General features: G+C 41.1%; 1 protein-coding gene across 5 annotated transcripts; it reads right to left on the bottom strand.

Moving 5' to 3' along the window:
• Positions 1-2852: 2852 nt before the first annotated feature.
• Positions 2853-13963, bottom strand: SLC35A5 (solute carrier family 35 member A5). Of its 5 annotated transcripts, none has more exons than XM_064644334.1 (8): positions 13858-13963; positions 13003-13165; positions 12378-12530; positions 11528-11626; positions 10243-10379; positions 7041-7108; positions 4958-5753; positions 2853-3222 (listed from the first exon to the last, which is right to left on the bottom strand). In XM_064644334.1, exons 3-8 carry the CDS (start codon positions 12505-12507, stop codon positions 3154-3156), a joined length of 1299 nt encoding a protein of 432 aa, XP_064500404.1. In that variant the 5' UTR covers positions 12508-12530; positions 13003-13165; positions 13858-13963; the 3' UTR covers positions 2853-3153. The 5 variants fall into 5 exon arrangements, with proteins under 5 accessions (XP_064500404.1, XP_064500407.1, XP_064500406.1 ...); XM_064644337.1 differs by lacking the exon at positions 13858-13963 and adding an exon at positions 13529-13681; XM_064644336.1 differs by lacking the exon at positions 13858-13963 and adding an exon at positions 13525-13680.
• Between the last annotated feature and the right edge of the window lie 63 nt (positions 13964-14026).

Raw genomic sequence — 14026 nt, 5'->3', positions numbered from 1 at the left:
AAAGTTCAGTTGGACAAGTACCAAACCCAGCCTAGGCATTCAGTGGGAATTGCATTAAAAAGACAACTTCAAACAAGTTGTCCACTTATCAAGGGAGGTTGGGTTGAGATCTTAAACAAAAGTACAGATTCAAATACTCATAAAATTCGAGGAAGACTCTGTACCATTCTACATTCTGGTGCCCATTTCTGCCTTCATTACAAAATGACTCAAAATTACCAGCAACTTTTAGCAACTATTTAAAATCCTGATTTTGCAACCTACTTCTCCCTGTGGAAAACTAAAAGCAAAGCCAGAAGGAACATCAAGTCAAAATATCCTTTCAATGACAACATGTAGTTATCTTGCAGGCTATAGGCATGCGGGAGCTACAATACTCCAAATGAACACTTCATTTGGCAAAACACAAACTCAAAGCACTGGATCTGTCCCTGCAGCATCACTTCACAGACAGATTTACTGAGCTGAAGATCCTACTCCTACAGATCTTGTGGGAAGATTCCACACGATAAAGAAAAACTTTTTTTTTATACATATTTATCAGATTTGATTCAGCTCCAAGATGCCTGTTTTCATCCACAGTCTGTCTTTGAAGCTGCTACATTCACAAAATAGCTGAAATTAACCAAAATAAATACTGCTTTAATTGGCTTGTTATAAACAAGAGAAGCATGAACACACCTCTCTTCCTGGGATTTTTTGTGAACTATTTCCTCAAACCTGGAGGGAGGAACATAACGTCCTCAGCAGCAATTCAGTTCAAATGTTTGTGAATCTGGGCTCTAAATCAAAGCTCAGAAAAAGCTCTCTGCCCAATGTATTCATTAAATGCTGTGAGTGCCAAACTAATGCTGCTCTCCAAAAATATCCTCATAAATTTCCCTATTGTCATTTAAGGCAAAATATAGTTAAGCTTTCCAACATGGAGAAGTTTCCATACAGTGGAAATACTTAATCAAGAAAGATTTCCCATGATCTATTTAAGATGTGTAACTCTAGAGAATTGCTCCCCCTTGCTAACTAGGGCTGTTCTCCAGCCGACAATCCTTCACAGTCACTTCCTCTAACAAATCTCATTTACATACTAAATTTGACCATTGCCACGAGTAGTACTGCTGCCAAAAATCGCATGATTATGTTTTTGGGTTACTATACACACTATTTTACTGCTAAGATGATGCAAATCCTTACCCATTTTTAGGCATCCGTTAACATTCCTGCTGCTGCAAAGGAGATATACAGTTCTCCTCCATTATTTTAAGAAACCTGCCTGGCCATCCAACATAATCTCCCTGAGACCTCCAACCTGAAGCCAAAAGAAAGATTTCTACATGTTAGACAGGACCAACTCCACAGTGAAAGTAAACACTTTGATCAACAATCGTACCACCAGTACTTTTGTCAAGTAAGCCACACAGGATAGCACTGGTGAAAATTAGAGGGGAAAATCATTCAGCAGGACAAGAGTTGAAAGCAAGAACTAAGTGCACTTTATAACAGTTGCAGATGAGTCATTTCTATATCTCATTTCTCTTAATGCTGATATTTCAGGCAGGAAGGTCAAACATATGTTTGCATCTGTACAGATGACATTCATCTTTGTTTTGATGCCCTGTCATTACAGGGATGAGGCTGATTTCTATGTTCTAACTTGCTTTTACTTCATGTAAAAAACTACTACTGCTCATGTAAATGCAAAGCAATCTAAAGCTAACAGTACTTTCACTCTTCTTGGAAATACCTGCTATGACTGAAAGAGACAACGAACTCAGGCAGGTATATATTGCACAGCTGTATGTAACGAAAAAAAAGTCTTATTGCCACTAAGTCTTCAACAGTTTGAGCATTCTTTTCCAAGTTTCATCTCCCCAAATAGGTCATCATAAACCAATAAAAACTACATTTCTGGAATTTACACTGAAATATGCCTTCCTATTCAGTACAGATGCAGACAACTAGGGTTCCTTGTGTTGAAATGGCCTACTATCCATGCACAATGAAATTAGATGCAAAAGATTTTTCAACCACAACAGTAAATTAATTTTGTACAGTTATTCTTAATATATACTAGACAAAAATTAATACAGAAAAAAATAATAATTTTAGATTCATAGTTTATGATTTGACAGTCATTGGTCACACATGGAAACAGGCTGCCCCTCTTGATGGATTAATGACAGGAGCTAAGTTAATTAATATAGCAATAAGTCATCAATACAGTACATGTAAGTAAGCTTTATATACTGAGCCTGGCAGAGGGGAACAAAGGCAGGACTGTCTTCAGTCCAGAGAAATGCATCACTAACTGCTTACTATACACTGTGGTATGAGGCTCTGACACTGAACTCGTTGCTTATCTTCTTAAAAATTCTTCTGACAGTATCTTTCAACTATGAAAGACACATTTCTGAAGGGAGGAAATTATAAACCAACATGTGTTCTCCTGCTATGAGAGAAGAGGCTTTTGGAACATACCAAGAATCCCTTATCAGCATCCCCATTCCCTTCCCAGTTTCAAAATTCTCTGAATAATTTGGAACCTCGCTAATTTTTCATCTCACTCAAAATACAATCCAGCAGATGCCTCAATGGCAATTCCAAGATCACTATGCCTGGCATTCTGCAGAATGTTTTCTCTCTCTACAAAATTAATCCAAGACCTTATCAGTCTGACAGGGTGGAGCAACACCAGATAATAGTACCACCTGTACCCTCTTGCTCAGTGCTCCAGATGTTGAAGGTCATCACTGTAGCTGCATAATATTTGTTTTCAGATAGTGGCCCCAGTGCAAACTAAGCCTCTACACAAAGCCTTTGCAAACACAAAAAAAAAAGACCCTGTGATGCATTCATACTGTTCAACACATTTTTGTTTTATTCAAGCTCTTTCAAAGTTAGGCCACATAAGCTGCATGTAAAATTCACCAGCTGCTACAAAGGCATTCCAGATTTTCACTTCCCCAGACACTGGGAGACAGGCACAGAGGAATACAAATCTCCATATATACAGCTTGAATATTGTCCGCAACCACATTTGAGATCCAGCCCCAAAACAGTTTCCATTAGTCTGCCGGTGGGGAAAAACAACCCTGTTAATAAAAGATTAACTCTCTCTCACTATGAGCAATAGCACTCCTCTGAGCCAGCCTCATGCTAGAGGGAATCTTCATCTGTATCGATGTCACTGCCTGGCTTGTTCAACCTCTCAAATTCTTCTCCATCCTACAGGAAACAGAAGCAAAAGAGAACAACATGAGCAAAAGTCATCTTGTTATTAACACCAAAAAAAAAAAAAAAAAGAGCAAGGTTTATTTTGAAGGCATCATTTATAATAAAATCAAGATGCTGTAATTTAAATTTCTCACCAGTGTGTTATGAGGTTTAGGATATACATGCTCATAAAAACATTACCTGCATCTTTAATACTTTGTAGTGACTTGTTGCCTAAAACAGCCTAGAATCATAAAATGGTTTGGGTTGGAAGGGACCTTCAAGATCATCTTGTTCCAACCCCCCCTGCCACGAGTAGGAACACCTCCCACTAAACCATGTTGCTCAAAGCCCCATCCACCCTGGTCTTGAACACTGCCAGGGATGGGGCATCCACAACTCCTCTGGGCAACCTGTTCCAGCGTCTCACCACCTTCATAGGAAAGAATTGCTTCCTAATCTAAATAAATCCACACTCTTTCAGTTTAAAGCCATGCCACCTTGTCCTATCTCTACATCATGCCCTTGTAAAAGGTCCCTCCCCAGTTCTCTTGCCAGCCCCATTTAGATACTGGAAGGTGCTATAAGGTCTCCCTGGAGCCTTCTCTTCTCCTAACTGAACAGCCCCAGCTCTCTCAGCCTGTCTTCAGAGGAGAGGTGCTCCAGCCCTTTGATCATCTTTGTGGCCCTCTCCTGGACTTACTCCAGCAGATCTACATCCCCAGAGCTGGATACAGTACCACAGGTGGGAGTCTCACAAGAGCAGAGTAGAGGGGCAAAATCACCTCCCTCGACCTGCTGTTTCCGCTGCGTTTGATGCAACCCAAGATACAGTTGGCTTAGCCTGTTCACATAGTGCTATTTGTTTTTAACACAGCTGTTCAGCTGTTAGTGCTAAAATAGATGACACCTGGCACACCAAAAATATACAACTTTGTGTTATTTACTGCTCATTAAACAACAACCTAAAAAGGCACCTTGTGGAATTTCTGAAAAATCTCTCTTCCAAGTTTAGTGTTTCTTAGACTTCAGTGGGGACAGTGCTCTCTGCTGGTTTCAGCGTGTATCCACAATCCGTCCCTACAGGCAGAGTGAAGGCACAGACACTTCCCCTTCCCCTCAGGTCACTGCTCAGCTCAGCTGATGGACAGATCTAAGAGAGAGCCCTCCCTAACATGTACTAGTTAACTAGATCACTATTCAAATTAGAACAAAAACCACTAGGTTTCCAGGCCTGGAAAAAACATTTAGCAAGAAGAAGAAAAAAATGTGTTAAAACTCAGTACTTTGAATATTACCTTTTTGTCTTAAGCTATCTTTGACTGTTAAGGTAGAAAGAATCTTAACATCATACATGTTGACCTCTTCATGATGTGGGCTAAGCTACAGAGATTTATCAGTTCTACTTAAATACAATTATTTCCCAGGCAGCAATTCCAATTTCTGAATGCCCTGGGCAAGTAAACTGTCTTGGTTATAAAGCTTTCAAGAAAGGACTTGTACAAAGCTGAAGTTGCTCACAGGACTGCCTAAAGTCACAGCAGGAAAGCAATGCCTACATAGGCTTCATGATTTCAAAAAGTAGCATATGGAAAGCAATACCCATGATTTTAAGAAATACTGAGGAGCTTTGGTGTTGAGGGATGAGTCTGGTCACATCCAAGATGAGTCTTCCAAACATTCCATAGCATAAATGGAGGTGAAACAAAAGAGAAAACCATGGGAGACAAGTACAGAAAAGCCTTACCCCACTTGACCTCTCCCATCCATCTCCTTTGACGAGTTTTCCCCTTTCCCGCAGACTGGCATATTCCAGGCCTCTTGCTTTACTGGCATTATAGATGAATATGGAGAGAAGCACTACAGGAGCTTCCAAAAAGAACTCTAGAGAAGGCCTGAAGTCAAAGATGATGAAAGACACTGTGGTGATGATGACAGTGTTGATCTGAGCAGTCATAACATGGAACATGTTGTCTCGGAACTTCAAGATGAAGGCTACAGACAGCCCCAGGAAAGCTGTGACAAATATAAGAGCCACGGAGAAGACGTTGTGCCCATAAAAGAAGCCACAATTCCCTATCTGCCTCCGGTCCTTCGTCTGCAGCGCCAGCATAAGCCCATTGAACAGCACCCCAAAGGCATAGAGTTTGCTGTTCTGCGTGAAGATACTTTCACCAAGCTGATCCACATCTTTCAACATCTTTTCATTGTAGATGTTGGCCAGGGCAGAAACAAAACACTGCACTAGAATAAGCAGATGGCCCAGGCTGAGGCGAAGAGGTTTCAATGCTCCTGCCATGGTATTGGTGACATTCCATTGGAAGCTGTGAAGGAAACTTGGTGCTACGCAGTTGCCTTTTTCCACGCATGCTTCCTCAGGTCCAGCATAGAGAAGGCAGTGGTTAGACGGACTAAAAAACATATTGTGATGAAATCCATGTGCAGCCAAGCTTTGCTGATGGCCTCCAGTTCCTCGAGTCAGGGAAACGATGGACAGGAATAAAATCACCAGAGATGCCCATTGTACCCAAGAGAGTCTTCGCCTAGTGGACAAAAAGAGCCACCAAATTTAGAAACACAGTGGCATAAATTAAATGACAGAAGAACCAGGTCTATAAACCACGTAAAGACATCATGCCACACAGATAAGGAGACAGACAGGCACAAAGAAAAGTCTTTTCAGAAGTTTTTCAGAATTAACAGAAAAAAGCCAAAACGCAACACGTTTTAGAAGGCAAAGGGGGTCCAGCCTGGTAATCAAAGAAGTACAAAATGGAGTATCCTGAAGAGAAAAGGAAAAAGAAACTCTTTCAAGATCCCATTATTTCTAGATACTGATTGTCCAACAACTTAAAAGCAACTGTTGTCTCCATGAGAATACTGGTCTGATGAATAAAATCACATACATTCAAATAATTTCATCATTTCTTTGGTAAACTTTCACTACACTTCACTTTTCCCCCATGATTTTGTGCCCCTTTCTAGCATTTTATGATGGTAACTCTTACAAATCTATGACTGTAATTTATAAGACTGTTAGAATTATTTATACTGTTTTTTCACTCAAGCAAAGCCTGTTTATCTTGGTGAAAATCAAAAATTTGGAAGATTAAGTGAACTGTGACACCACAAGAGACACAAAACTAAACCGAGAAAAAGCATTTCAAGTCAGACTGTCAGACACTGCTTTGGTTTATTAACACCTGCAAGGAAAGACATCTTTGCGCCACATTCAACACGAGCAAATTTTAGAATGGAAAGTTAATATCCATTTCCCTGTCAGTCTTTCCTGAATCTAAATCACATCATAAAGAGCATAAATCAGGCAAAGTGCAACACACGGGACAGAGTTTGGCTTTTGTCACATGAATAATGAAGAAGGGACGTATAATTGCTTTTCAAAACATACTAGGCAGTTGACCAGAAACTCATCAGGACTGACACCAAAGACACTCGTACCGATCTCATCCTCTTTCTGCCAGATCACATTTACATTGCATCAGACTGGTAAGAAGTACTGGTAATCATGAAATAAAAGATTTAATGTATAAATGAAAGTACACAAACTTAATTCTGACCATTCAATGACTATATAATCATGATTTCAATTCTTTTCTATTAGAGTTGAACAAATGTGTAGAACTATGAAGGGAGTCCTAATAACCTAATATTTCCTACACCTTCAGATGTAGAAAACAAAACCATCTCTCCAAGCTGGTATAGCCACAAGAAAAGAGAGTTACTGTTCCCATCAAGAGTTGAAATGTAACTTAACTTCATCAAGGCTAGGAAGATCAAAAATTTCATTTATTTTAGTAAATACTACTTACTTTAGTACTATCCTGAAGAGAAGAGCTGTTGTTATAATGACAAAATTTGAGAAGAGTACAGCCATTGCCTTGAAAGAGAAAAAGGGGAATAAAGTTATACTCCAGACACAGTGGGACACCAAAAACCTACAGACTTCAAGTCTTCCCCTCTCTCCAAGGTGACAGAATGAAAAGCACTGGTACTGAATTTTCTTCCTCACCCAAGTGGTAGAATAACTCACCCATGAAATAACATTCAAGTCCCATTTCAAAAATCTCATGCAAATCACACAGCCCAAGTTCAACTGTAGTGGGGAAAGCTGTACTGAAACCAAGATGTGAGGAAACCAATGCAACAGAAAACTTAACAGAAAACAGTTTAGTTTTCTATCAGATCAGTTCCCCAGCCAGGCTGACCAGTCAGCTGCAAAACCAGCTGCATCAGCACAAAGGAGGAAGTTGCTCCAAAATGAAAATAAGCAAAGAATAAAAAGGTGAGGCTGCTTCTGGCTGCAGTGCTATTTGCAGCGCTCAGGTAATCCCAGACTTGGACAAGGCACTTGCAGAAAATAAAACTTCTTGTATGTCAAGTGCATTTGCTGCATAATTTATGAAAGGTAAGGAGGTGCTTGACATGAATTTTCAAGACTGCAACTGTAATAAAAAGTCAGCTATTTCAAAGTACAACTGAAGACAACTCTAAAGCTACTGTCTTAATTTTGGAATAACTGTATAATAATGTCAGTGCCCTAATCCATGGCCATGATCCCAAGCTGCAAACACCTTACGGCAAGGATTGTCTCTTTTGTCTCTGTATTAGACACTCTATACTGGGACACTGGACCAAGAAGAGGCTCTTTCAGGCACTGCAGTTACCATCAAAGATCAGAATCTACCAGGACCAGCAGGAAAAACTCCTTCTTTTTGGAAGTTGGGATGTTTTGGAAACTGTGTGTTATTCAGGCCTGCCCTGTGTAGTCAGTACATGTACAAAAGATGCAAATATCTCAAGTCTTTCCTCCAATTCATCCTTATAGTGAACTCACTTTTTTAGACAGTTTTATATAAAAGCATATATGGACTCAGGAGTACAAAACACAGACTTTGTCTTGAGTTTTCTCATCTGCATTTCCACATTCCCAATTTTGCAAGAGTAGAGCCTTTCCCATTTACCAGAGGAAAAGCACAGACCCTTTTCCCATTATCTTCATTCCCCTCTATTCCAACAAACTATCTGATCAATAATAATTCCCATGGAACAGCACAACACGGGGTCTCGAGTAAGCTGAGGAGTGACTGACACAAGAGATATCTGCCTAAGAAAACACAAATTTTCCACCTTGCAAAATTAAAACTCAATAAATAATCATGTTAAATGAAGACTGTGGAAAGAGAAAAATATTGAATAAACAAGTAAATCTAGCAGAAACCATTCAGGAAAAAAGGATTCTGATGCAAAATGTAAAAGCATTCCATGCGTACTCTGGTTTTGCTTTACAGTCAAAGCTCCCCATCCAACATCTGGTAACATAATATGATCAAAATCTTAAGAAGGGTAGTTAAAAAGAACTAATTTTGAGTTGCTTTGTTCTCTGAAGCCTCAAGGGACCTCTATCCGAGATGAAAAGGAATATCAAAAGATCTCCATGCCACTAATTTGCATGTCACAAACAAACTCTTTAAATGTTAAGTCTTATCACTAGGAAATTTAGCCACTAAAATATCCATGGCTATAACTGAAGCCTCAAGCAAAAAAATCTCAGCAAAGCAACTCTATACTTCAAGCAACTACTCACCCAGGTACTACTCAGTCCCAAACCTACTTTGTTTTTAAACTCACATGAAACCAAATTCAGTCAGATACAGCCAAATCCCTTTAAGCATCTTGCCTCCATCTTTTCACATTCACAGTCTTGTATGCTGCCAAGATATTTTATCTTACAAGTATCTAGCTATCTGTTTTAATACTTGTCTATCATAATAATGTTACAATTTCAGCTAACCATCATAGAATATATTCAGTTGAAGATGCTAAAAGTTCTAAAAAGAGGAATCTTATAGCCAGTGTTCTGGGGGGAAAGAGACAAGGTATGTCTGGGGGTGTGTGTAAGCAAAATAAAAGCTGTGCATACTACAAAAGATTACCTTAACTGAGCTAAATCAAAATGCTTAAGGATGCAATTGTATTTATGCAACCTCCTAAATATCAGGCGTTGTTCTGGCAAATATTATAGCTGAATTTCCTTCCTAAAACTGAAAAACCCCAAACCCAACCAACTGAAAAAAAAAACAAAACACCAACAACAGCAAAAAAAAAAAATCCACCAACAAAAAACCCCAGACAACAAACCCCAGAACCAAGTATTTGTGCATGTTACTTTAAGATACCCAACTCCTCATTTTAATTAGATTTTCTCAGCTGGGTCCTATTCTAGACTCTGGACTAGCTTGTCCCCAATAGAAATCTATACCGAAAAGGACAATATTTTAAAGAGAAATTCTGAAAGAGAAGGCAGAAAACCATTTCCTTTTAATGTCCAACAGGGGCAGCCACAGTACTTTATAGCAAGCACAAACCATCTGTTTTCATCTTATTTCAAATGTAGATTCTGAACCAAAAAGTATCATAGTACAAAACTAAAAGAAAGTACAAAAACTGTACCATTTCCTCAGCATATGCAGATTCACTCAAAAAGATGAATGTAGCTAGAATAAAGTACAAATTAAGTTTTGTGCCTTAACATAATTATTAAATACAAAAATTAAGTCAGTTTTCTTCATCCTCTCCTCGGTTCCTGTTACACTTACTTCCTTTGTGAGATTACATTTACTCACTTTATGTCACATACATAAAGTGGCAAAACCCCCACAGAAAAGTGCAGCTCAAATAATAGCAAGATGAACAAATGGATTGAAAGAAAAATATAGAGTTGAAGAAACCAAAGGAGGGAAAGTAAAAAACCTGCCCAGTACTTAGGCAATTCAGCCTTTTAAATTTCTAAATCACTTTGGATGGAGAAAATACAAAGACTCTTCTCTGCTAAAAGCTGTACAACACTGAGCAGTGGGCAAGAGAATGGGAAGGTCTGGGTGGTCAGGTAACAGATTATTCTTTCACCAGTAAATTTTGCCTTGCCAGTGTTACAACAGTAGATAGTCTTCGAGCAGTATTACCTACCACGAAGACATTGGAAGTTCCTTTATTCAGTATATGTGTACTTACTGGCTGGAGGTAGGACAGTACATAGAAGACAATCAAATTATCCAAAAAGTAAAGAAAGGCAGGAATTGACCATTTCATCAAATTACATAAATTCTTCCAGGAAAGACATTCATAGGGATGATCCATACAACTCTTTTCTGAAAGGAAAAGAAATCAGTAATAAAGACATCTTTATTATTATCAAAAACCCATTCCCTTGTAACAGTATAGGTGTACCACTGTTCTCTATTCGGGAACATCATTGGTCATTAAAAATCAAGGTATCACAGCCCTCTGGCAAGATGAGGGCAGTTCCAGGGCAGAATACACAGCTAGAGCAGCAATCTTGTGCCTATAGATGTTCACTTTCTTGCCTCAGCAGAGAAAATGTCACAGAACCTGTTACCCCTATCACTGGGAACAAAAATTCAAGTATCAACCATACTTTGAGGGCCAAAAAGCACTCCAGAGTCCCCACATAATAATGGCATCATTACTGGGTATGATTTTTCTGTTGATTATCAGCCAAATCTAGAACTGAAACAATGGCACAGACAGTGGGTCCCTTCATAGAGCATCCAAAGGTCAGCCAGTAATGCCAGAAATACAAATTAAACCAGAACTCACTAGGAAGAAAGAAAGGACAAAGCACAAAGAATGACATTTACTTAGGTATTCAGGACACAAACTTTAGGAGGAAGACTGTGATAAGCCTTAGACTATTCTAGAGTTGATGACAGAAGTACTTTGTTAGCACACATTTAAGACAATATAATGTTATCTAATCCTCTCCTGAAGCACCGACACATTGAGTTCAGCAAAACTCAGATATCTGGAAGAAAAAAAAAAAAAAAAGAAAGAAAGAAAACCAGAAAACATGTAATCAGCAATAGCCAATGATGGCAAACACTGACTGAATATATTTACTGTCTTAGGTAAGTCTGCACCAAATTGTGGAGGTAAAAATTTCATTAGCTTGCCAAAGCCATGACTGTTCCACAGACAAAAACAACAGTTCAATTTAACATGAGTCTCCAGTGCCTGACATCCTCTTCCAATTTAAATATCTGTTCTCTACCATTTTGAAATGCTATGAGGTTAATCTCTCACAGTTATGTTAAGGTTTTTACATCAGGATGGAAAAGTCGAGAAAGAAAAAACGAAAAATCACCTGCAATGCAAAATCTGTGGGTAATGGAAGGTGCCATCTATCATTAAAAAAATCCCAAACAAAAAGAACATATTTGAAGGAAATCAAAACTTAGCAAGTCAACACATTTTAGTTACTTTAAACATAGGTACTTACGTTTTTTCCTCTTCCATAGTGCCAACACCACACACAGGACCAGTTTTACTACTTCAGAACACATGTTCACTGTTGTAGGAAGGTAATCATATTTGTTATCTGTGGGATTAGGCAAATCAGAGAGAGTACACAATGAGATTCTGACTCTTGCATTCATGATCTGAGCAAGAACCTATTTTAAGCACCCCAATCAGAATTTTGGTCACTTTCCATAAATGCAAAAGGCTATATCAGCACTTTCATTACAAATACTCCAAATTTTATGATATATAACTTCCTGAATAGCCTCCTTTCCAGGTTGAAATCTTTCCTCATTTGGTCCCAGTTTACAGCAGAACTTTTTTGTAAGAACTCAAGAACATCACTCTTTAAAAAAAAAAAATGGAAAATTAAAAGCAGGAATGTTTTCCCCAAAGAGCAGTATGGTATTTTTTACTCTCAGAAAAAAATGGCTTCCAGGATGACATAACTTTTTTCCAGGACTAGCAATACTAGTCAGTTTTATGATACCATTTTTCTCCTAAGCCTGTTGCAATAAAAATATTTCAATCAAGACATGTACCATCAATAGTGCTTACACAGACTTTAGTCTTTGAAAAATCAGCTATAAATAATTCACTGCCTCATCTTTTAAGGGTAGCTCATATACCCTACAACCCAAATTATCACTTTATGTTAGATCAGTGATTATGCAGAGACTTTTCAGTGCAGAAACACATGTCCCTATACATATAATAGGATGTTTATGCAAAGAACTCTGAGGTGGAAAAGCAGAGGTTTTGTGTATCTGTTTTAGCCCAAAACATCAACCCTTACTTATTTGAGGTGCACCATGTTTGCCCAACAGTACCTTCATTGGCAGAGTACTTCATCAGGAGGATTCTACTTGAACCCAAGACAATAAACACTCCTCCAAGCAGAAAGGTCTGGTTGATTGCCTTGGTGCAACACATAAATCGACTGCGGCACTCAAACTTCATTCTGCTGTCTCGTTGTCAATGCCCTTTGGACGGCAAGATGAAAACACACTATAAATAGTACTTCTGCAAACTGTTTAAACCAGGTGAAACAAGTGTATTTTACTGCTTTGTGTTAATTTATATAAAGATGCTTACATCACAAGCCATAATCTCGTTCTACAGTTATTGTTTTCTTATTTAAAAAAAAAAAGGGAATCACAGAATCATAATCACAGAATCGATTAGGCTGGAAAAGAGCTCTCAGAACATCAAGTCCAACCAATGACTGAATGCCATCTTGTCAACCAGACCATGGCACTAGGTGCCACTTCCAGTCTTTCCTTAAACACCTCCAGGGTTGGTGACTCCATCACCTCCCTGAGCAGTCCATTCCAATGCCCAATCACCCTTTTTGTGAAGAACTTCTTCCTAATGTCCAACCTAAACCTCCTCTGGTGCAGCTTAAGACTGTGTCCCCCTGTCTCTAGTTGTCTGGGATAAGAGACAGACACTCACCTGGTTGCAACCTCCCTTCAGCTGGTTGTTGAGAGTGATAAGGAGAGGATATGCTACGAGGACGACCAAAGGGGTATATACAATGTATATACGCAGGGACTCTTGAAGGTGGCAGAAAGAGGCTGGTTTCCCATAAGACTTGCATCTATGGAGTACCGATCAGCTAAAAGGATTAAATAAATCACACGCTTATTATTCTTAAATATTTTTTTAAGTATTCTTGCTCCTAATCCCAGCAAGGAGAAGCGCTACAAAAGCGGAGCGAGAGCAGCACCTCCGGGATGATCCGGCGTTCACTGAGGCGGGGGAGGCACAGGGACGGCTGGAGCAGCACCCGAGCCGCCTCCAGCGCCGCCGTTACTCGCCCGGCCCGTTAACGGGCCCCGGGGCCTGAAAAACCGCGCGGGAGAGGAGGGAGACAGTCTCTCCGGGCCGGCTGCGGGCTGGGCTCTGGTGACGGTCCGTGCCAGCCCTGCGGGAGGGAGGAGAACCGGACCTCCGGCCCCGCGGGGGGACACTCACCCACCTCTCCGCCGAGCGAGCACCACCCGCCCGGCTCTGCCGCCGGCCACGTCGCTGCCGCGGGCTACAGGCGGGAGCGGCGGGGCCGCGCCCGCGCGGGGCGAGCGGGGCTGCGGGGCGGCAGCGCCCGGGGCTCGGACGCCGCACCCAGACGCTCCCAGGCACTCCCGGGCGCGGCGGATCCCGGGAGGCTGCGGCACCGCTCTCTCCTTCGCTCATCCCCGCGGCGCAGCGCCAGCGCCCCGGCCGGGCTCCCCCGGACCCCGCCCGAGGTCCCACACGGAACCACCCCCGCACCCCAACCCGACTCACCGCCCCCCCCACCGGCCTCACCTGGCGGGGCAGGGCGGGGCGGGGCCGCGCGCGCGCGCCCCCCGCGCGGCCCCTCCCCGCGCCACCGCCCCGCCCCGCGCGGGGGCGCGCGCCCTCACAGCCCCTCCTTGGGCACAGCGGGCCAAGCCCCGCCCCCCGTCGGGCACGTGACGGCGAGGAGCTCGCTAGC

The sequence above is a fragment of the Pseudopipra pipra genome, chromosome 2 (assembly GCF_036250125.1).
Source record: "Pseudopipra pipra isolate bDixPip1 chromosome 2, bDixPip1.hap1, whole genome shotgun sequence".
Lineage (NCBI taxonomy): Eukaryota > Metazoa > Chordata > Aves > Passeriformes > Pipridae > Pseudopipra > Pseudopipra pipra.
The sequence above is the reverse complement of the archived record's forward strand: the minus strand, read 5'-3'. Positions and strand labels throughout refer to the sequence as shown.

What these genes read in the sequence shown, in the direction of transcription:
- SLC35A5 (XM_064644334.1), bottom strand. Translation starts at nt 12,507, where the DNA reads ATGAAGTTTGAGTGCCGCAGTCGATTTATGTGTTGCACCAAGGCAATC. An exon ending in GAAGTACTCTGCCAATGAAG is followed by an intron (nt 11,627 to 12,377) that starts GTACTGTTGGGC and finishes CTAATCCCACAG; the next exon opens with ATAACAAATATGATTACCTT. An exon ending in ACTATGGAAGAGGAAAAAAC is followed by an intron (nt 10,380 to 11,527) that starts GTAAGTACCTAT and finishes TTTTCCTTTCAG; the next exon opens with AAAAGAGTTGTATGGATCAT.